Source organism: Lagenorhynchus albirostris, chromosome 6, assembly GCF_949774975.1.
Source record: "Lagenorhynchus albirostris chromosome 6, mLagAlb1.1, whole genome shotgun sequence".
Taxonomy (NCBI): Eukaryota; Metazoa; Chordata; class Mammalia; order Artiodactyla; family Delphinidae; genus Lagenorhynchus; species Lagenorhynchus albirostris.
In genome coordinates, this window is record NC_083100.1 from 27,147,240 (window position 1) to 27,172,101 (window position 24,862).

The 24,862-nt window shown below is 36.2% G+C and overlaps 1 protein-coding gene across 3 annotated transcripts in view; it reads right to left on the reverse strand.

Moving 5' to 3' along the window:
• MAP2 (microtubule associated protein 2) overlaps positions 1–24,862 on the reverse strand; it is a 273,363-nt gene that overhangs the window by 12,878 nt on the left and 235,623 nt on the right. For 2 of the 3 annotated variants that reach the window (XM_060151314.1, XM_060151313.1), the window contains exons 7-10: positions 14,984–15,045; positions 11,415–11,585; positions 10,326–10,473; positions 5,301–5,641 (exon numbers count right to left, since the gene is read on the reverse strand). In XM_060151314.1, the coding sequence (XP_060007297.1) occupies positions 5,301–5,641; positions 10,326–10,473; positions 11,415–11,585; positions 14,984–15,045 (722 nt within the window). Of the gene's footprint in view, positions 1–5,300; positions 5,642–10,325; positions 10,474–11,414; positions 11,586–14,983; positions 15,046–17,935; positions 18,071–18,243; positions 18,451–18,646; positions 22,403–24,124; positions 24,371–24,862 lie in introns of all 3 variants that reach the window. The other variant, XM_060151312.1, reaches the window with a different exon arrangement.

Consider the following 24,862-nt stretch of genomic DNA (forward strand, 5'->3'; position numbering starts at 1 on the left):
AGCATGTGAAAGGCCAAAAAAAGTCTCAGGATAATGCCTAAAACTTTGTAAGAAAATATAAAAAAGATTCCACTCTACATTTCACACATTTCATTCTCTCCTTCCTCCTTCCCATTGCTCCCCCTTCCTCAATTACACTCCTATTTCAGAAACACTGCTTTTTCACTCAACTTCAGCTGGCCCTTTGTGGCACAAATATTTATGGAGTCTATTAGAGTACCTAAATGAATGTTTTTTGATGAGCTGCAATGCAAAAACACTGTAGAACCATGGATCTGAGAGCTTAAATTATCCACATAGTTTATTTAAATGAGGTGGTGCTATATACAGAAACAAGTATTATTTTGTTGCTTCTATCCTACAAATAAGAAAGTTGAGGGCTACCCTGGTGGCGCAGTGGTTAAGAATCCACCTGCCAACGCAGGGGACACGGGTTCGAGCCCTGGTCTGGGAAGATCCCACATGCTGCAGTGCAACTAAGCCCGTGCACCACAACTACTGAGCCTGCGTGCACTCTAGAGCCCGCGAGCCACAACTACTGAAGCCCACACACCTAGAGCCCGTGCTCCATCACAAGAGAAGCCTGTGCACTGCAACTAGAGAAAGCCCACACACAGCAACGCAGACCCAATGCAGCCAAAAATAAATAAATAAATAATTTTTAAAAATAATAATAAACTAAAAAAAAAAGTCGAGGACCAGAGAGCTCAGTATCTAAGGTCACACAATAATTTAGCAAAAAAGCTGGACCAAGAACTCAGCTCTTACATTCTGATCCAATATTCTCTCAGCCAAAATTCACTGTGGTCCCAGAGTGGGGTGTTTCTTTGGGTAATAACTGTAACAGCTTTAGGCAGTCACACTCATTCAACAAGTCACTAGAAAGAATGCATCTCTCGATGCATACAGTATACTACATTCATTCAACTTTCACTCAACAAATATGCCAAATACCTACCATATACTGAACACTGAGGACAAAACAGACCTCAGTCCTGATTTTATGGAGCTTATGGTCTAGTAGGTGAAACAAGATAGACATTAAATAATCAATTATACAATGGAATGTATAAATATGGTGAGAAGCCCTGGCTACAGTATCGGGAGTATATCAGATAGAGAAAATAACAGAAATATTCTACTCAATATTCTGTAATAACCTATATGGAAAAAGAATCTGAAAAAAATGGATATATGTATATGTATAACTGAGTCACTTTGCTGTACACCTGCTACTAAGACAACATTGTATATCAACTATACTCCAATATAAAATAAAAATTAAAAAAAAAGAGAAAAGAACAGATGAAGGGAGACTAGTTAACAACTATTGCAGTGATATCAACAAGAGATAACATATCCTGTGCTAGGGTGGTGGAGAGTGGACTGAAAGAAATGGGTAGAATAAGTGCTGTTTGGGGCACAAAATCATTAGCACCTAAAGATGGCCAGGATATGGAATGAAGGAAAGGGAGATGAAAAGAAAACTCTTTGTTCTGATTTGTGAAACCACCTCATTAGTAACTTTCAACTATCACAAGGTGCTTTGTATACTGATCTTCATAAAGCTGACAGAGAAAAAACAAGAAACTTGTCAAAACATGTAGGAGTATTCCATATAAATCCAAGTGCCTATAAAAAAAATCTGACCCACAGATAGAAAAAGTACCATTCGTTGAGTTGTTGCTTAAATTTTTTATGCCACGCATTTAGAGAAATTGTTTATTTTCTTACCTTTGTTTAAATCAAGCAGCCTAGTCCTTAAAAAGCTAACACTTTTTATTCTAAAATGTAGCTTTAGATTTAATGTAGCTTAAGGAGCTAGGTACATTGAGATAGTTTTAAATTAATACACTTAATAAGATAGCTTTACCTATGCCTTGAGTTAAATCAACCAAGCTTACTATCTATAGTGAATCTGAGATGACATATGTTCTTTACAGTAGAATGAATTTATATTTTAGCTGAAAAGATTAACTTTATTGCTTTCTGTAAAGCTCCTCATATCTTCAGCTAGCTTATCTATTCCATTAGGCATTGATTTGCCTCACTGAACTAAGCCCTGAGCTGAGCCTCTTTGCCAATAGAAAATTGGACTTCAACAGAAGAGATAATAGCCATAAGCACAAACCTTATACATATGGAAGAGCAATAAATGTTCAAAATGGGGCAAATAATAAAGCTTCCCAACTTGGAAAGTTGTTGAATTCCTAAGACACTATATCTTTCATTATACATTTCTTCTCCCTAATATTAGTGATTGCACAAACTTTAAAACAACAATAATAAAGCTTTTAAAATTAAATTATTTACATACAATTAAACCACTCTGAATTTTATGACAATAGAGTCTGTGCAGATAGTTTGAATTAATTAAATTAAGGTTACATCTACCAATTTACTCCCATCTTCACCAATAAGAGTTGTGTGACTTTTTTTCTTAATAACTATAGATGACATATGTCTATTACAAAACTGGGCTCCTACAGAAGGTATCAATGTTGTCTTGGTCCTCTTCAGTGATTCTGGGTTGGTCACTGTCCATTCAAATATCCTAGTATATACAATTACTATTGGGGACAACATGCCACTGGCTTCAATTTCCCCAACAGGGTGCACTTATGGATTCTCTGTCAGATAACAAGGGTCTTTAGCATATTATCTTGACAATTTCTAAGAAGCTTTAACATAAAAATTTCTCTTAGTCATTTTATAAAGTTGAACCTTAAAATCCAATCAAAATCCCCAGTTTAACATGTACAGAAAAAGACCCTTTCCTCACTCCCTGTATTTGAGAAGATCATACACTATAAGGAGGCTTCTAGGGGGATAGTGTTAAAGTGTTGACTGAAATACTTTTCCTACAAAAACAGTTCAACTGTAGTGCATCTCAATTTCCCAATTCATTTTCCTGTCTAGTTTAAATGCATTGATGCCATCTATCACAAAATAGAAGGCAAATATGTTCCCTCCATCTATTTCTTATCTTGGTGAGGAAATACCTCCTGCTTCTCCAACAAAAGTCACTTTATAATTCCACTGTTGTAGATTTTTTCCAAGTCACCTGAAGATGCGATAGGATAATTTTGCATCAGGTTACCACTTGCCTCATGGAACAAGAGATTTTCTTCAAATGACATGATGATTTGAGGCTATTTTTGTTCCTTCTGTAATTTTTTGTGTCATATCTTTACTAACCCTAATTACCATAATCTCTAGGGCAGCATTAGTTCAGCTCAAACGAGTGAGACATCTTTATATCAATTTTATCAATTAACAAATATAGTAGAAGTCAATTAAAATTAGACATAGAAATATTCACAGCCAGATATCATAATGAAGTAGAAAGAGAAAATAAATAAGTCTTCATATTCTGGGCTTCGTTTAACTTAATGATTCTAGCAAAGCTGAGGCCAAAACAATTTTTTGTCTGTCTTGAAAAGTCCTTTGAATAAAATCATTTATTGTCAAATTATATCAATAATTATTCCCTTCTTATTAGATTTTCTTTTTAGTTTCAATAAAATATCTTTGAGGCACTTAATATTCCCTTGTGATTCTAAGAAGAAACAGGTTCTTTTAAGTATCAATATTTTCCAGAAGATAAGCAAGTAAACCTCACATTTAGTTAAGGAGAATACCAGGACACTGGGATATTTATAAAAAGAGAATTGATTTTAAATACACATGATAATTACTCTATTTTAGGGGGTAGCTCAAAAGAGCTAAAATAATAAACTTGCAAATTGGTACTAAATTTATTTTATTCAACTTACTCTTTTCAATTATTTATGTATAAATATAAAAATAATATGGCATTTGGATATTTCCAAAAGGCTCAAAATATTTCCTTCTCTTGGATGTGCAAAACTATGACAAAGGCAAGAGTATGAGATTTTTCGAATTACAGGCTTAAACTTGGTAGAACTATTTTTGTTTTATGCTTAAAAAGTGTTTCTTGTAGCTCATATTTTAATAACATTTTTCTATGAAAAAGCATCTTTCTGTGACTATATTATTATAGAACGTTATAGTTGTTCTGAAAATGGCATACTGAGTCCTTCGTTCCTTCTTTGGTTGATTTTTGCTTAACTCTTTGGACTTTCTTGAACAGAATCACAATGAGAAAGCAAAGAAGTCTGTTGCTAAAGGAAGAAGCGATATTAAACTTTTGTTTCAACACTGAGTAGGAGTCTTCGACAGCCTCACGTTTTGGCAAGACATTTCTTCTAAACCTGCTGAAAATACATTTTCTTTGGCATGAGAGAGGGATACCAGAAATCAGTGGCAGGAAATACAAGAGATAAGAAAAAGAGTGGAAGAAAATAATATTGAGGTTAAAAAGAAAAGCTGTTTTGGTATATTGAAAGGGCATTACAAGTTTGCTAATGTATAAAGGAAATGATTGCTTTCTCTCTTCTTTCACTAATGGATGGGTGTTTTATCTCTTCATTGACAATAAAAGTCAAACTATGGGTATATCAATATCACAAGGGAAATATTAAATGATATTTGTATTTGTATTGTATTAGTCCTTCCAGGCTAATTGCTTTGTCCAAACACATAGTGTAAAAGCAAGGTTCAGGTTAAGGTAGAACTCAAAGCCCTCTGGTTGGAAAAATATGTGAATGTTTGCTCTGAAGCTGAAGTTAAGAGTTAGTAGGTAGAATTTTACTAAGAACCCTATTCAATACAATTAATCTGAAATAGATTTTCCAGTAGAACCATATAGAACTGTCTATTAATTATCAACATGAATATTTGCCCTTTGCAATGTCTGGGCAATAGCAGCCAGAGAAGAAACTTGGGGAACCATGTTCTGATTTGGAATGAACATAGGAAAATGGTAGAAGATGTCATAGGAAATCCTTGGGGAGAAGGAAGGAGATAAAAGTGGAATTACTAAAAGATGGTCAAAGGAACTCACAGTCAGGATCTAAAATAGATCACTCAAATTCATATCAGAAGTGTAACTTTAATCTCTTAAGTTAAAATCCACAAGGCAATAGAGATACATTTAGAAAAGATCTGTTAGGTAGTCAACTAAAAGATTCTCTTATATGGTTAAATCAATTTTTATCTAGTAACGACCACAAGCCATATGATTTCCATCATATTTCATAAGCTATCTTTCTCAGATAAGACCCATACCCTCAGCAATAAATCATAACCTGTAACGCTTTAAAACCTCCATCTCCCTTTTGTTTCAAGAACCGTTAGCCTATAATATGAGGATGGCAACATAATAAGTAACAGGATTTTACTTTGGCAGCAAATACGTGTGTTCATGTGATTCTTACCTGCCCCCCTTTAGGCTGGTATTTGATGTTCTCTGTCGATCCAATTTTGGATTTGACATTCTTCAGGTCTGGCAGTGGTTGGTTGATAAGCCGAAGTTGCTTGGGAGTAGCAGGAGATTTTGGAGGCGTACGTATAATGGCAACTTTCTTCTCACTGGGCACCAAGATGGCAGACTTGGGGGTTCCTGGTGTGTGAGGGGTCCTGGGGTAGCTAGGGGTTCCAGGAGTGCCTGGTGTGCGTGAAGAATAGCTTGGTGGGGTACCAGGAGTGATGGCGGTTGATCCGGGGGTAGTGGGTGTTGAAGTGCCACTTTTTCCTGCTCTGCGAATTGGCTCTGACCCTATATTAACAAACAAAACAGAACCCAAACCACAGTGTCAGAAAGTTCTCCTGGAGACACCCCTCCTTCCCATCCATTGTTAGAACTCATAATTCATTAAATTTCTAAAGGGTTTAGAATATTTATGAATTACAGCAATGCTCGAAAAGGTGAGAACCTCTTATTTTTAGGCCCATAAACTGGTGACATTCTTTTGATTCTATCAATGTGAAGATAATACTTGGGTTTTCCTGATTTATTTATTTATTTACCTATCTATCTATTTATTTATTTATTTAGCGGTACGCGGGCCTCTCACTGTTGGGGCCTCTCCCGTTGCGGAGCACAGGCTCCGGACGCGCAGGCTCAGCGGCCATGGCTCACGGGCCCAGCCGCTCCGCGGCATGTGGGATCCTCCCGGACCGGGGCACGAACCCGCGTCGCCTGCATCGGCAGGCGGACTCTCAACCACTGCGCCACCAGGGAAGCCCCTGATTTATACTTAATTCTCATTATGAATGTGTCAAAAGTATTTTCTTCTTGTGTGATCATTTAGGCATATGGACCTGCCTTTAGTTGGAAAAACAGTCTGCACTTAACGTTCTTTGTGGGCTCATATTTACTGAAGAGTCTTTGAATGACATGCAGAACACTTGTTCTTTTGTGTAGTAAGTTTATTCCGAGATCCAGGTGGATACACAACATAAAATTGTATATTTAGATCACATGCTTTTGGCCTGCATAGAAAATTATTTAACTCTAAAAAAAAAAATCTAGTTCTCTCCTTAGAAAAGTGGGATGTTATAAAAATTTATTCACAGTGAATCTTGTACCTGATTGTGTTTGCAAATATTTCCTTTACAAGGAAATATATCTTAGCTCTTATTAGAAAAAACAAAACAATTTCTTTCCTTAGAAAAGTAGGGTGTTGTAGCAATATGTTCACAGTGAATCTTGTGATTGCGTTTTCTCCCATACTTCCATTACTAGTTTGCAGTTTGGAGTCAAATCAATAATCCTTCACTGTCTATTAATAATAAAGATATTGTGAGGTGTATTTCTTTGCCTCAACTTGATGTTAACCTCATTTTATCATTTAACTCATTTCCCCTCATTTTCCTATGCTATGTTTCTCACATTATTTTTTTAATGTGGGTTTAAATGCCATTTCAAATGCTTTTTTGAAAGAATAATGATATAAATGAGGATACACCTTAACAGATTTCAAAGCACTTTTGTGAATACCGAACATTTGATAACCAAACATACACACACGCAGTAGAGGCAGCTCTTATTATGTCTAACTTAACAGTAAGGACATTGAGCTTCATGTACCCAGATGATACTAAATGCTAAGCCAGATATGATATTTAGCTTCTTAACATGTGTTGAACTTTCTCTTAACTCTAAAAATCTTTTGTCTAAAATAATACATTGATTCCAATAATAGAACACTGATTTACATTGTTTACATTTATTATACAAATTCTTTCACTTTTTAAAATATTTTATAGAAAGGCATGATTTTTATTTTTTACTACTGAGTATGTAACTTTGTAAAATCAATGAATCTTCTGGAAATTTTGTAGAGGATAAAGATATAACTCATTAATTTTAAAATCAATGAAGTAAAAGGGATCGTAGAGTCATCTGATGTAATTAATCATCAGTGCAGAAAGTTCTTCCTGAGAAAGGAGACAATTAATCTTTGCTTAAATATTTACAAGGAGTGAGCTCAAGAGCGCTTCTGAGAGAATTGTAGTCTGCAGACAAAGTAAATCTACCCATTGGTCTAGACTCAGTCTCCTGGATAACCAGAATAATTTTACTTCCTCTCTCAGTGAACAGTTTTCACATATCAAGGCAAAGTTGCCCCGTGTCCTTTTGGTCTTTTAGTAAAAGGGCATGACATGGGTAGACTATTCAACTGGCAATATGAAATGGGATTTGAGAAGAGTAAAGTGATAAATTAGTGATTTTTATTGCTTTCCACAAATATGACATTTCAAGACCAGGATAATACAACCACATTCAACTTGTCTTTCTGTAGATTCCTGGCTATAACATTTGTTTATGGAGGTTTTGATGTTGGTTTGAGTCAGTCACTATGTCCTGAAATATCTCTTCAGAAATTTATTTCTTCCTCAAATGTATTCTCCATCACGTCATCACTTTTAAATAGCTCAGGTCTTTTGGGGAGAGGGATCATCTCTGTATTATTTGCCGCTCTACCTAACACTGGTGTCTTTTATGGGGCCTGAACACAGCAGGAGCTTAACATATTTTTTTTTAATGGTATGAATTTGATTCAGAATTTATCCAAGTGTGCTGAGGTATTTTTCACTTCATGGAGACCGAGTTAAAGCAATAATCTGGATGTGCATAACAATATTTACTAAAAGAAACATTTGTGTAAAAGTAAGAGTTATTTTTATACCCCCAGAAAATGCCTTTAAGTTTTGAAAAAGTAAAGGAGGAAGGTTCTGTGTTATATCTGGAGAATGAGAAAAAAACACAAGTATTAAGAAGCTCTTAATGCTGCTGTTCAATAGATATGATCAATTTTTATTGTAATAAATTATGTTCTAGTCATCAAAAATGACAAATTTGACTGTTTCTTATTAGTTCTGAAATGGAGAAGATTAAATTAAATTACTAAAACGATTTTAAAAATATTTATGAGTTACTCTCTGACACTATGTTCTTATTTATCTTGTCATCTCTTCAGTGACAATGTCTTTCCCTCCTCTTGGGCTGAATGAACTTCCTGCATAGCACTTTCTTTCAAATCTTTTCAATAGCTGTACAAAATGCTAGAATATTCCTGTGTGCAGTTAAGGAGATGATCCGCAAATGGGAGGAGGCAAACTGCTTGTTCTGCTAACTGTCCCTATGCCTTTTAGCTATTGCTATGTAGAGCTAAAATAGACCCTACGTCCTAGATTATCAGAGTATCCTTTATGTTCACTGCCAAATAATACAATGTTGTATGCTTATGAGCATAAGTAAAGGTAAAAAGTCAAGGTAGAATTGGCTCAGAACATAAAAAGCAATTTGTATACAGATACATTTTAAAAGGCAGAGTACAGTGGCTCAAAGATGTGGATTTATGTAAGAAAGTGTCATTTTGCTTCCATGGCAACAAATACAAGCATAATTCAAGGTGTGTTTGGGAAGCACTCGGGCCTTTGTGTTGGCTCAACATCCCTGGGGTAATTGCTGATGCTCAATTCCAACTCCAGGTATTTGGAGTTAAATTCTCTTCTCTGGAGATTACTAACTCTTAAACGTCTTCTTTGCTAGTTCATTTGCCTACTTTACATGTGTTAAGGTGAAAAAGAGTGATTTCAAAGGCCTAGCATGTATTTCAAAGGATGTTAATGCTTCATGAATCCAAACGGTGTGGGACACAATGGCTTTAATTATAATAAACACTTTCACTGTAGGCAAAAAACACTGTTTAAGTGTCATACAAAATAGTCACATTTGAAGTGGGGCAATTATCATTAAATACTCAGAAAATAGGTGGTGAAATCAACTATAATGTGATAGTAGTAGCAATTTCCAACACTTTCGTAATGGATTTTAAATGACAGAAAGGCTATTCTCCAAATGTTTCCACAATTTTGTAATAGTTTTTAAATGACAGGGATACTATTCTCCGAGTGGTTCTACAGAACAGTTCCCTAATACTATTTCTTCTAAATAAATATAGAGAAGACATTAAGAGGACAGGTTGTGAACTTATCAGTGGGCTGAAAACCAAATTCAGCCGCTTACTAGCTGTGTAGTATTGAACAAGTTACTGTCTTTAAAAGGTCAGTTTTCTCATCAGTAGATTTAATGAGGTTATTAATACCTAACCATCAGCATTGTTAATTAAACTGATTGAAAAATGTGTCTTAAGATTTTAGCACATATATGTGATTAATAAATGGTAGTATTTTTGTGGTAATAGAAACACGTTTATGAAAATAATTTAAATTACTAGATAGTCTTGGGAGCAACACAGCACATAAGTGGGTAATGATTGGAACTTTTTTATATTCTTTACATAGACTGTGATAATTGCTGACCATTACATTATGAAATCAAAAGAAATTGAAGCTATTGCACAGAACATGCTATGTTTACAGCCTCATTGGAATGCAAATTCTTACCAAATTGAGCAGGATCCTTAATTTTGATTGTTGATTTTCTAGTTAGATTTTAGGACTTGGAATTCTAATAAAGGTTAAGCTTTTATATTTAAAAAGTCCCTGGACTTCCCTGGTGGTCCAGTGGTTAAGACTCGGAGCTTCCACTGCAGAGAGCACGGGTTCTATCCCTGGTTGGGGAAGTTCGGTACGCCATGCGGTGTGGCCAAAAAAAAAAAAATCCCTGACTATTGGTTTTCTCTACTAATTAGTTCTTTCGAATTTTCTTTTTTACTTTAAACTTCAAAAGAGAAAATGTATTCTGAAAATGACTTTATTTCAATCCTATTTAAGGGATAATGAGGTAGTATTCCTCCCTCAGTTGTTTTGACTCAAATAATGGTTTTGGACCCACTGATAGCCTGGATCTCTGATTCTTAGGACAAATATAATCTGATTTTAATGCATATTTTATTTGCAAATGAAAAATATAAGTACACTATAAGCTACTCCACTTAAGGGATTTTTAAAAAATGAATGAAAACGAAGCCAAAGCAAAATAAACCTACTAGTGGTCCGCCGTGCAGAAGAGGAGATAGAACTGTTGAGAGAGAAGGAGTTCTCATCTCTGTCTCCTGATACGCCTCGGCGAGGAGGGAGAATGGAGGACGGTCTCGGCAGAGAAGAGCGCTTTTCTGGGCTCTTGGTTACTCCATCCTGGTTGGGGAAAATAAAACGACGTTGGGATCCTGTGAATCTTCGTTTTAATTATGCAAAGTAATTACATTGCTCTGGCTAAGTTTCCTCCTGTATTGATAGATGAATTTCTTTTAATCCACACTACTGACTTTTATATACTTATAAGCATTTCTGCTTCAAAACTTAGAAAGAATTCAGATTTGCCTAGAGGTTTTATAAAAATATATTATTTTGGAGTTAGTGCTAAAAATCTATTGTGAAATTCAAATTCTAAATGATAACATTATGATAAAAATAATGTGCTCAAGTAGTCTCCAGGTAATTAATAATTTTAACTGAGAAGTCTTCATCAGCATGATAATGTATTAATCAGAAAGGACTGGCAGAAGGGCACTGCATGTGCAGTATTTAGCAATGATAACCACCATATGCTGTGCACTTACGTGACAGGAATGCTTTACATCCATTTATGATTTAATTTTTACAAAAAATGTTACATGCATTTTAGAGCTGAGGAAACAGCTTTCATCAGTTTATGTAATTTTTTCAAAAATCACTGAGCTGAGAGGTAGCAGAGTTAGTATTAAATCTTGATGTGTCTGATACTGAGCCCAAACTGTCTATTATATTATATATAATATAATTTGGTACAATATTATATATAATATGCTACATGTAACATAATATATAGTATATTTTGTATTTGAAATTTTATTAAATATCAAATAAATAATAAATTAATTATGCATTGTATATCTTACAAAAAGACATCTATTTTTTAATGATTAGACTATTTATAACTATTGAAACACTTAATTTGTACTTGTTTTTAATAAGGTCTATTGTTTATATGTCAAACACTTCAGAACTGAAAGTCTTTGCTTTCATATATTTACTAAATTGTGTCCTTCTCCCAAATTATGTTCCTTTCTGCACCTTTGATTGGCTTGCTGCCTTACCTTGTTCCCTGATTCTGAGTATGGTAAACGGTCTGTGGAGCCCGCTGAGGTGGGCTGTATGAATAAACTGTCAGAAAATGTAGCCCTTTTAGTCGTACTAGGGCAGGCTGAGCTGCATCGTGGGGACTTTGTGCTACCCTGTAAGGCAGGAATCTTTGACAAGGTAGAATTCTAGCCATGAAAGAAAACAAACAAAAGCACAAAATAAACCAAACTATGAAGTAAAAGGAAAATTAAAAAAAAACATGTAAACATATAAGAAATTAAATGTCTGCTTTTAATAAGAACACATGATAAATGGTTATAATCAATGATAGAGACGTATATTATGTGAGAACAAGAGATTTTCATTGAACACATCTTTTTAACTGGAACTAACTTAAGAATACACATATAATGAGAATATAGATTAAAATATTATTTATAAATTCTATGTATAAGGTCTCTGATTAAGCCATAAACCTTATAATGATTCCATATTTGGAAAATATCTTGAGAGTCTCTTGGAATTGTTCCTTTAATAAACACAGCCCTTAAATGGTATATATAATCAACATTTTGATCACATTTCAAGAACTTTAGAACAAAGTATATTTAAGGCCTAATAATGGAAAATAGTTCTTTTTTAAGTTGAGAAAATGTATTTTCAGATTATCTACACTGATTTCATCAGAAAATTGCAGATTTTATATATAATGAGTTCATTTTATGAGTCAAATGTATACCAGGGACCAAGTTATATCATAGAATTAATAACATTTTTATGCAGAGACCACAGTTTGTATGATGTGCTATAAATTCTAAAAATGAAAGTCAACACTGACTAGATTGCCCATAAAAATCACAAGACTTATTTCACAGGTGTTGATAATCCCTGGGAAGATTGTCGGCAAGAGCAAGTGTAAGTGGGTTGGACATATATATACAGCTTTTGGAGAAAGCTATGCTGGCATGCCACATGTCTCAGGGGAGACTGTTAAAACTACAGACAAGTATGACAAAGCCGAGGAGGTTTTTATCTTCAAATAATTAATATGATTTAGCCGATACAAAAATAGCAGTTGAAACTAAGATTTTTATCTCAAGTTGTAACCTCCGTAGACACTTCAAAGAGGCATAAGTATTCACAGATTGCACGAATCACTTCTTGTTTTACAGACCCAGCACCTTGAGTGGGAAGTATAACTGGGTCAGCACAAGTCATTCTTTTTTGACTGATGCTACCCACAAATTAGTGAATTTCGTAAGTGTGGAATAGGAAAGAAAAATGGAGTAATTGGATTGCCTCAAATTATGAAAGACATCTACTAATCTCCTGCTAAAAACAAAAACAAAATAAAATGAACAAACAAACAAAAAAATTCAAATGAAATGAAAGATTATAGGTTAGGTTCACAATAAAGATCAATTGAAAAATCGGAGAGAACTCTTCTGATGGATGTACTGAGTTAATCTTGAGGTTTTAGGAAACACAGGAAGAGGATGAGGTTACAAGGAAAAAGGAGGATTTTAAATGAGAAAAAGTGAGAAAGAATGGTGGTCTAATCTCTCTTCTTCAGAAGGATGAGATGGCCATTTACAAGGAAAAAGGTTAGTTTTTGTGTCAGATGTATATGGTCTCTGTCCAAGTGTAAGCATTGAATGCTAATTCTTGTTGAGTTACTTGAAGACCAACGGACTTGAAAATTTCTGAAAGATTTTGCAAACAATGTAAACTTAAAAATTATTTTCCTACCAAGAGAAAGCTCAGACTTACTTTCCATATCTGCTCCTAAAGACTTCCACTTTAAAAAATAATAATAATAACTATTGCTGTTTATTGAATAAATACTATGTTCTAAGCACTATAGAATATATTATTTCATAAAATTACTGTACTTAGTATTTACAACTCACTTATGATATAGGAATTTTTACTCCTCCCCTTATTTTTGGAAAATTAAGACACAGGAAGAAAAAGACCATATAGTTAATAAACGTTCAAAACTTGGATCTGGCCTGTTTCATGGCCCTGCTCTTAACCAACACAACCCACTAGTTCCCCATCAGAAACAGAAGGTAAAGAGACACAAATCTTGAAATAGCAGTGTGGTCAAAATAAGGACTAAAATTACCAAAGCGATAAATGGATTCTATTGCTTGCCATAAGTTCAGGACTATGTCTGAAAACATTTATATAATAATCAAATATACATATATTTTTTAATCAACATAAAGTCCCTTGGCTTCAATATGATATAAAAGGTTTGGCTGTCATTGAAAATGAATTCCTATTTTTCACAATAAATAAAAAGAAGTCTAAAATTTTATTAGTTTTTAGAAAGCTAAACAAAGAATTGTGATTTACATATCATACATGATGGCTAAGACCCAGAACACTGTGATACATTACTAATTATCATCACTCAAATGATTTGTTGTAATTTTAGGATTCCATGATAAATCTTTTAACTTTTTTCTTTCAATGAGAAAGAAGTAAAATACTTTGTGTTGGTTTTGGCCTTTTGAAAGTTTAAAAAACATGATTAATAATACAAAAATAAAATTTGCAAAATAAGAAATATAAAAGATTTATAAACATAGAAGAAGCTAAACATCATTAATACAACCAAATTAAAACAAAATATTTCATCTCCATAACTTGGTAAAAATAGAAAAAGTATACAGATATCTAGTGATAACGAATACAAGCATGTTCATATACAGCTGGAGGACATATAAGCTGTAGAACCTTTCTGGAGGACAATTTGACAATATGCAGCAAAAAGTTTAAATGTGGACTTTCTTTTTGAAACAATGATTTTGCTACTAGAATATTATCCTAAGGAAACGCATATGGATACATTCATAGATGTAGCCAAAAAGATTTCTACAGTAATACTGCTAAAATAACAGAAAACTAGTTTGAATGTCAAGTAATGGGAAATTGATTAAGTACATCACTGTAAAAATATAAAATGCAATATTATGTAGTCATTAAAATGATGTACAAGAATGTTTAATGACATGGAAATCTGTTTATTGTTTAATTAAAAAACCGATATGTGGTGTTTCCATCTTTGTTATTAAACCTATAAATGTGTAAAAAAAATTAAGATTTTATGTCAAAATGGTAACTGCAGTTATCTCTAGATAAGGAGATAATATATTTTTACTTATTTTTCTCATCTACATTAATTTTCTCATATTCTTATTTTGTAAAACAACAATGAAAATGTGTTGTAAAATACAGTTTAGTGTTGATTATAATGGTTTATCTTGATTTTATGAAAGTAAATAAATTGGGCTCCCCCACTTTTGCCATATCATTACGGTGTTTCACATGTTTTTGTTTTACTAACAAAGAGGCAGCCTAAATCCCAGCTCTGCCCTCACCAGCTACCATCACATTCCAGAAGACATTCGGACATGCTTGATTGAATGCCATCGAGAATCGATCTGGGTGAGTGAATGATCTAAAATGTTTTAAAAGAGTAAACATCTAAAGTCTAAATTTTACCTAAAATTATTAAAACATTGCCACTAATACCAAAAGGAATGAAGGGCAAGGAAAAAAGTATTTTACTCACAGACACTTTGTCCTTTGCCTGTTTAAATACACTGGGAGCCTGAGCTGATTCAGCACCTGCTGCTGTTGAGAGAGGAGACAAAAACAACCCCACACTTAGTGGCTAAAGACCACATAAATGCATTTTTAATGCCTTTTGGATATTCAGTTGTGTCAACAGACTAGTGCAAAGCGAATTTTGTTTATATTGAGACTCAAATTCAGTAACTGAAGAAACTCGAATAATAAGAACATTATAGCATGTGGCTCCCACTATAGAGTGTGCTAATTACTATAACCCAGTGTTTACCAAAGCACAGGTAAGCACACCAAGTGATTTTCTATCTGTTACCAATGTACCCTTAAATTAGTATTGATCCTTCAGAATGGAAATCATAGGACAGTAATCCGAATGCTGCAGAATTTAAGGAAAAGGGGAGTGATTGGTTTCTAGGGTGGGCATTACATAAGAATATTCACAGAGATTCCCAAACCTTCTTTATGTAGCCACTGTCATATCTACAGATATTTCTGCATTTTACATTTTAAACTGTCATGGTCTGCCAACCCCTTTCCCTCTGCACCCCTTCATTTCACAATATGAATGACACACTTGTTTGACGTGAAACGGACCACATGAGAAGGGAAGGGAAGAAAAATGGCTTGTCAAGAAGAGAAAACATGAGAAGAATTTTAAGTTCAGTAAAATAGACCATGTTCTACACATGCACTTCCTGTATGAAATTATTACCACATCTGTTACTGTTGTTTCTCTTGCTGCTGTTTTATACTTCTGGTTTCAATTTTAAACTCCATCATCTCTAGCATAATTTCTGCTGATGACTTACCTGACTTGACTTAAATATCTTTCACGACTGAACACAACCCTTTGTGTTTGGGGAAACTGTCCCTATTTAACAATTGGGCTAAGAAAATAAAAGGCATAAACTTGTGTGTTTACTTCCACCTTAATTTTCTTTCACAAGAGAGAAATCCTCTGGAAAAAAAATACTTATCCTTATAAGCACTCCAAATGAGTTTCAAAAAGGTTTCTTATGCCATGTGCAGTTCTAACACAAAAATAGTAACGGTCTACAATATGTTCTATGCTATTTAGGACTGGCTAGTAAGATTATTCGCAGACTCTGAAACTAATTTTTTTTTTAAAAGAAGCAGTGCAAATTATGCCTCTTTACTATTTCTACAATATAGCTCATTTTTTCTGTGACATATATACTTTGCTTTAAGTCAATGAAACTTATCTTTGGTATATGCTTTCTGTTTGAGTATCTTAATATTTGAATAAAAAAGGAAGATCCTAATTAGTCCAAAGATCTTAACTTTCCTTTAATGAATGAAATAAAAAGGCAAGTTATTCTCAGTGTGGCATATTGAATACTAATGACATGCAGGTACTTCACCAAACCATTTGACATTTCCTCTGAAATTGTACGATCCTAATATAGTTTTCATCTTTTTAGGTGGCGTATAGGGCTTTTATGCCCCAACCAAGAGATTCTGCCTGTGCAAGCATTTTTCTAACTAGAAGAAAAATTCCAAGTTTAATGAAAATGTACTAAGTAAGATGCACTATAAGATTTAGAGATGTCATGTTAATTCCTAAGTCTTAACTTAGAGGAACCCCTCATTCTAATAAACCTTCATCATCAAGGTGTGTGTATAATTATGTCTTCTACTTTCAAATCCTGCCTTACATACTAGTTCTTGAAGGATGCTCATGAGATAGTTCCTATATGAAGAACACAAATGAAAAATACTTGAAATTTTTAGTGGCTATCATGAAACCATCAACCTTGATTTTTTTTCTTACAAGGGTTAATGCTGCTCCTAACCCTTTAAAGCCACCCAAAGATTCATATAAAGGCACTTCTAATGTATAATGGATTGGGAAATCTTCCTTTCTGACTTAAGAACTCTGATGCCTTCTTTTGTAGACTGCAAGTGTGCCATTTAATCAATGCTAAAATAAAATATATTCTAAATGAAGAGTAACCTAATATAATTATACATTTAAAATAAATACTTTGCACTGAAATTTAGGAATAGAGTTTACATTATAGATATTATGTATGGTCTTTTGTGATGGTTTGTAACATGGTTCACTCCTTCATTCCACTACTTTTTTAAACAGCAAAAAACAAGTATATCTGAAGAAGACAGAACAATAAGAAGGTAGGAAAATAGAAATAAACCTAAATTCTAAGATATTGGGAGGGAAGGGGTTTATTAAATTTTAAAGTTATTAAATTTTTGAATACTACGTTATGTAGGGGAATTTAGCAGTTTGGATTCAACACATTTAAGAAAATCCCAAGGACAAAATGTCAGCTAAGAAATGTAGTATCACCAGAAAGCCTGGCTAATTTTGGATATGAAAAATAAAATCTGGTGGGAATACCAGACAATTTACTTTTCCATTTTTTTCTTTCATCCAAAAGCAAAGTAATTTTTCAACCACAATTTCACCCCAGATTTGCTTTTCATTTTCCATCTCAAAATCACTATGCATTCTTGGTGGTTCTCAGTAAATTCATCAACATCAGTAACAGATTTGGCAATAACAATATAGAAAATAGGACAAATACATATGGGTTTTTAAGCATGAGGGAGATAAATAAGCAAAATAATGAGAATGCATACCACGGTTATATTCATCGCCATCGTCTAACCAAAAACACAGAATGAAAATAGGAATCCCCAGAACGTGACACTAGAGCACAATGCCAAGATACAATCACTGTTAAGTCTGAGCATGACAAAGAAACAGATGGTCATGACCTCTTCTGCAGGGAGGGAAAAAAAAAAAAGAATAATGATACAAGACACTTAATAGCGAAATTGTTCATGACTGCTGAGATTCTTGGAAGGAAAACAAAACGAAGCTGCTACAGTAATGAGATAAAAAAAATACACGTCCATGTTTGCCAGCCACATTGCAGAATTGAACAGTCACCTGTCGTTTTCCGCTTAACACAGGAGAGATGAGTTGGTCTAGTATATTTGATAGCAGGTTTTAAAATGAATTTCCTGGAGGGAGAGTGGGCCTGAACTTCTGTTTTTTTAGCAAGTTCAGCCTTCTTATAAACTGCTATGAATAAGAAAACACAAAAAGCATACCATCAGGAAAAAGTAAACACTTGGAGCAAAACCGAATGAAATTTCATCAATAATTAGTTACCATGGTTAGGCAGTTTCTTCTACAAAAGAGTAATAATGAATTACTTCAAAAACATTTTTTAAAGAAGTGATTGTTAAATGAACCTTTTTTCCTTCTCACTTCATCTCTGGAGACTGTGCTAGGTTCCTTTTTAGCTATTTTTCTTTCAGGAGTGGAAATTCTGCCTCTCCCGGTTTTAAAAGGCTTTTCTTTTCTATGTTTCTCAAGAGATGGTCTCCGAGCTTCCTTTTCAGCTTTCTCCTCTTTAGGAATAGTTTCTAACTGTTCTGTCATGATGCTTCTATCATCATCTGTGGATCAAAGCAAACCATGACAACAACAACAACGAAAACATTAGTAACAAATGTACAAAATCCTTCATCTATTTAAAAAATGCAAAATCAAGAGATAAAGGGTCATTTTTAAATGTTTAAAAATGAAAAAAAAAATTCCACTAGGTTACTGGATTTTATTTGGGAGTAGAAAATTTAAAAAGATAATGCACACCTTGAGTGTCCACCCAGAGGCTGTCAGCGTCCATGATGGAGTCATCAATGGTGGTCTCGTCTTTGTAATCGTCATAGGTTTCTGTCTTATATTCTGAGAGTCCAACCTCTTCTCTCTCAGGGGAAGCCGGAGCTTCTGGGGAGCCATCCTTGGGTTCAGCCTGGGCTTCAGCTGCCTCTTCTACTTCAAGCTCTTCCTCAGCACGGGGGGATGGTCTCCTTTCTACCTCAGGCTGCTCTAAGGCTGCAAAACGCACACTGTGGGAACCCGACTCCCCTTCATCAGTTGTGGTTTGCACGACAGTGATGAAATCATCCTCGATGGTTACAACGGACTCAATCACTCCCTTGTGTTCACCAGGGCAGGTCTCCACAAATTCCTCCCTGACACCTGGGACACCCAGGTCAGTAATCTGAAGGGTGTCTGAGCGGAAGAGGAGTTTATCATAATCTCCCCGGGCTTCTATCTCTTCTTCCTCATTCTCAGCCTCTGCTGGTTCAGCTCCAGTGGCTTCAGGCAATGGTTCTGTAACATCAGAGGGCGTGATAGATATATCTGGGGTCTCCTTGTTTTCTTCTTTTGGCAGCTGAATAAGTTCCATCTGGACGTCAGCTCTCTCATCTGCGGCTAAATCAGCCTCTGAAACAGCAGGTGCACAGGGTATTTCCACAGACAATTTGATGGCAATCTCGTCTTGAATTAGAGAAGATTCTGGGGAAATTTCCTTCTTGCCCTCATCAGCTTTCAAGGACTCCATGGTGAGGCTTTCATGCTCACCGCTGGACTCATAGGACTCCTCTTTGTCTACAGCCTCCTGGTGCACCAGGTCAGGCTTGGCCACCTTCTCCTTGACTTCTGTCTCACTAACTTTTGTGCCTTCTTTCACGTGGCCAGACTCAACACCCATAAACGCATCTGCCTCCTCAGGTGCTGTGGATGAGGGGGCGAGGTCCTGGGTAGCCTTGAGTTTAAGCTCTGCTGCCTTTCCAGCATCTATGTGTAGCCCTGAGGCCATCTGTCCAAAGTCACTGATTTTAACATCTAACTGACCCTGGTCAGCTTTCTTTGCAGCAAAATCCAGCTCTGGTTCAGCTTTTTGGGATGGTTCTACTTCAGCTACCTCTGGCACGGAACTAAGACCTTTCTCTGCTTTCTCAGCCATGAGAGGTGATGCATCTTTTGAGACTGTCAGTTCTTTGGCTGAAGCTTGCTCATGGGTTACTCCTAATCCAAAAGTTTCAACTTTATCACCAGCCTCTTCTGTTTCCTTGGCATGTTCTTTTGAATCGGCATGTTCTTCACTTTTTTCTAGTAAAGTATCCAGCTTATCATTTGCTTTCTTCTCCTGATCAAACTCCCTACTCAGTCCTGATTTGTCACCAGAGATAGGCGGGGATGCTTCTTTCTCAGCACTGAGTTCATCTTTGACTCTTCCAGCAGCTGCCAGTTTGACTTCAATCAATGAAAGATCCGTGACCAAATCTCTTCGTGCTTTATCATCAGTGCCTTCATAAAAGGAACCACTCTCCCCAGATAAATTCTCACTGTCTTGAACAGGTGATGGGAGTGGGACTGTGTATTTATTGAACACACAGTAGCCCAGGTCTTCGAGCTGACTGTCAGTTTTAACAATGACGTGGTTTTCATCAGTGACAGGGGGGAAGCCAGTACTACTCTCCTCCACCACAGTCTCTGATGGGACTGATTTTCTCCTGGCAACCTCAGCATCTGCACTCATGGAAGCTAATCTTGACCTTGTGCCTGCCAGGTCTAGCATCTCAGGCAGGTCAGGTGCCATGACAGTACCATTTTTGTAATAATCTTTGGCTAGGAAAGGTGACTCACACGATGGCTCGACTTGGGTGTTTTCCTCTCCAGTAGCTTTTTCCCCCTTTATCTGTTCTTTTTCTTCTTTGCTTTCTGTTGGGAAGCAAGGGGCTTTGTCCACTGCAGGTGTCGTGGCCGGAAGGTAATCATCTCCTTCGTCCATACTTCCACTAGTGTTGGTTAGAATATCAGAAGCAAGGGGAGAAAGATCATGCCCCCGACCAAAGTTAAATCCAAGGGCTATGGAATCCAGGCAAGACATGGGCAAATTGATTGACATGCTTCTTTGCTCTATTGCAGACCTACCACCAAGTCCTAAACTCCTGCTCAGTGTCAAATCATCCTTATTCTTACTGTGGAGATCCCTTTTCTCCCCATACACTTTTGGATCAATAGTGAACATTCTTTCTTGAGGAGAAATGGGTTCTTCAGGTAAGTCAGATGGATAACTCTGTGCAAGAGTGCTGTAGCCTCCTTCTTGTGCTACAGCACTGGGCTGGGAGTCTTTCTCTGCCGTAAGTGCCTTGTCGCCGTTTTTATACATGGAAGATATGGTATCAAAAGACTCTTGGGCACCTTCTCTTGTGTCACTCAGTTCATAGTAATCACTGCCTGGCTGGATACTTTTTGTCACTTCTTCTTTCAAGGCAGATGTTTCAAAGTACTTGGACATTCCTGACTTATCTTCATAAAATGGCATGTCAAGCTCAGCTGATGTTACAGCTCCAACTCCTTCAACATTATCTTTGTCAGCAACTTTTTCTTCAAAAAGCTCCTGGATGGCACTCTTTTCACTTAGTGCAGCTGGTTCAGTCATGACTTTTTCTGGTGTCTTAGAGGTCACGGCTGAATCGGTAACTGCTTGCTCCAAACTTACAGGGAATGAGTCCTGTTTTAATATATCTGTGGGAAGCTCCTGGCCTTTCGGTTCTTCTTTGGAGTAAGCGTGCTCTGTGGAGGGCTGAATTACACCTGTTTCTTCATCTGTCAATTTTGGGGCTTCACTCTCTTTTGACACAGCTTCTTCGTCAGAAATGGTTGTTTGTTCTTCAAGCTTTAGGTGAGGTTCCTTTTCAGTAAGCATAGATTCCTGTTCCCTGAAGGTGGGAGTCTCTTTTATTTGCACACTCTCTTGCTTTATTGCCCCTTTCTCTTCTCCTAAACCTTTCTCCGGAACATAGTCTTCCACAATCGAAATGTGAGCATCTTTGGGTGATGTAACTGCCTCTGAGGCTGGTGCTTCTGCCATTTTGTCAGGTTGATCCATATGGGGCTCTTCAACTTTAGAACTATCTTTGGCAGTTGCTGGGCTACCAGTTTCTTCCAAAGATTTTTTGTCATCTGGCTGTAATAGGGCGGGGGCAAAGGGTGATGCTGCTGCAACAATGTCATTCTTTGTGACATCAAAAGGAAGAGTGAAGCTTCCACCCTGAAAGGGACTTGGCATGGGAGAATCAAATTGTTTCCCTTCCCATTTGGGGATGTCCTCAAGTACGTCTTTTTCCTTCATGGGTGTTAGGGGGCCAGGAGATACTGGAGCAACTAAACCCCACTCGTCCTTTTTTGCTTCCATTGGCATTTGGATGAACCAGTCCTTTTGCTCTTTTGCAGCTGAGGGCTCTGCGGGAAGGCCAATACCAGGTACCACTAGGCTCGGTTCTGTCTTCTGTTTTGTGTCTTCTAGGCTGGCACCCAGAGTATGCCCAAACAGAGTGGGAGGTACTTTTTCTTCTTCTGTGTCTTGCATGTCCTTTTTATCAGGGGAAGTTTTAGTTGTCTCAGGCTGAGAAACTAAGGCAGCATGTTTAAGGTCTTCACCAGGCTTACTTTCTTCCTCTGACTCCTTTTCCTCCTTTTCTAATGGCTCGGCTGGAGAGGGAGTCAATTCCTGTTGATCATGAAACTCCATCTTCGAGGCTGTAAGCAAACCTGAAGTAATTGGGTTGATTTTTAAACAAATAATAGGCAAGTGCTTTCAGGCAGTAAGCTTAAAATTATATTTTGAAATGGCAAATGAATGGTAGGGTATAAAGAAAAACTATGAAACATGCAAGCATGCTACTCATTTAAAAATCAATATGAAAATGTCAGGACTGAGATATATTTGTACGATGGCTAAAATGAACTCCCATTGTGAATTAATGTGTACAGAAATTGTAAAAAGAGTATATTTTGAATACTTTTTTTTCCTTTGTTTGGTCTCTCTAAACAGTATGTGATGTATACTGTAGTAGAAAAAAAATTTCATGTGCCTTCTATAGATAAAATTACAAATTAAAGAATATTGAATAAGTACTTACATTAAGGTACAAAAGAATCTATATAGTAATCTAAATATGGGAAAGAATTGATTTCTACTGAACTTTTTCTTTTGTTTTCTAATTTGTAAGTGAATTTGCAGGCCATGGGCAGAAGGACAATTAAGTTATAGTTATATGTGTTAAATAAATTCAGTTAACTGGATTGGCAAGTTCCAGGACCAATTTTGGGGGCACTGAAAGGTTACTAGAATAAATTTTTAGAAGTCATCTGAGATTAAATTTCGGTAATACAAATAAATGATTACTACTGACTTTATATGATATGACCTAAATATTGACAAGTCAATTTCTATCACATATCAAAATTCTTCAGTCCTAATCATTACTTACTCTGTATGGTAGATGTAAGAAAATCTGAATTATATTGATAATACTGGGAAGTCATGTGACTAACAAAATTTTAAAGAGTCAACTATTAAAATTCTTTCTCTCCTTGGTCATGACCTCATTCTCTGGAATGTGACCAACTGGCGAAGCACTGACCAGTATTGGCTTTAGAGATGCTTCACAGAGATTCAATGACTCTTTTTAATTTTTGTTTGTTCACCAATCCAAAAGGCTTCAGAGTCTCAATTGCATTTTAAGGTCAAAGTTATTTTACTGTGGTGAATAGGGCTAAATGAAATTATCTGGAAAATAAAACTCAGTCATCTCCTGAAGAGCAAGTGAATGGATGATTATTACCTTATATACTTGTGTGTCTTGTTGTCACGATAGAAAAGAAATACTACACGAACTTTCTAATAAAGATTAGATGAATGAAAACTCAAGAGATATGGTGATTATCAAAGGAGTTGGCTGCCATGGAAAGGAAATGATATGAGAAGCATCAGCAGGCGCTTTTAAGGAAACCAAACCGTATTCACTGAAGCATAAAAAAATAGAGCACACTGCGGTTGCAAACAAAAACGAGTCTACCATTTAAGCCTGTATGTGCCAAAATCCATCTCTACAGTCTGAAAGAAAAGCATATGAATTGCTGTCCCCCAAAATAAAAATAAAAATATACATGTATTAGCAATGTGACTGGCAAACATTTGAGATGAAGAGCGGGGGCGGATAAAAGCTCACATAGTGTCATCAGCCTGGCTGCAAAGCGTATTGTATCATGGCAAAGTAAAACCAGGAATCAGCTGCAGCAGTGGAAAATCAAGCTGCCACACAGCACCGGCACAAGCCACACTCTCTGCTCGTTAAGTCTCAAACAGTGGTTTTGGGATCACGAGAAGACCCAGCGATGGAATAGCATTGGAAAGGCATCAGGTTGGTAAGCTGCTGGAGAGATCTATCTTTTGCAACAAAACACATGCAAATCCTAAGAAAGACACACCTTCCCCGGCAGAGGAAGGGGTTTTTACTTCTGGAGACACCTCCGCGACCTCTTTTATACTTTTCTCCTGTGGGGTCCCTGCTGGGGCGCTCTCTTCAGGAGCTATTTGGGCCTCCGCACTAGACTCCACTTGGCCCTCACTGAGGCCCTTGGGCTGGTCTGAGGCCTTGGCAGCCTCATACTCTTTCCCAGGAAGAGTGGCAGGTTTCTCTTCCTCGGCCATTGGACTCGCTAGCATTTCTTCTTCTTAGGGAGGAAAAAGATGTTGACATCATGACCACAGAAACATACATGAAACAACAGAAATATTATTCAAGGAACACTTTCAGCTCGATTATATTGACCTCACAAGAACCTCTTTTATCATTGGATGTGCAAATTAATATCCTAATGCAATGGACATTATGTATTGCTTGGAAAATTATTATGCATAATCTGCAAATCATGATGCCTTTTACAGTCTCATGAAAAGGCTCTTTATTTTAAAACTTGAGAGCTGAAAGGGTTTTATTGCACTATTACCCTCAGTGGAAATGGCAGTAAGTTGTACACAATGTGGAAAGCTGGCTGGAAATAAGAGATGGTACTGCCAGATAACAGATGGTTGTGAAAAGATAGAAGCATTGATGTGCTGAAACAAACCTTTAAATTTGTTAGACATGTGCTGTTTTCTCCAATGCAGGAAGCCCCTACATACGAATTTCTGGTTACTTAATTTAAAACACGCAAACTTCGCTA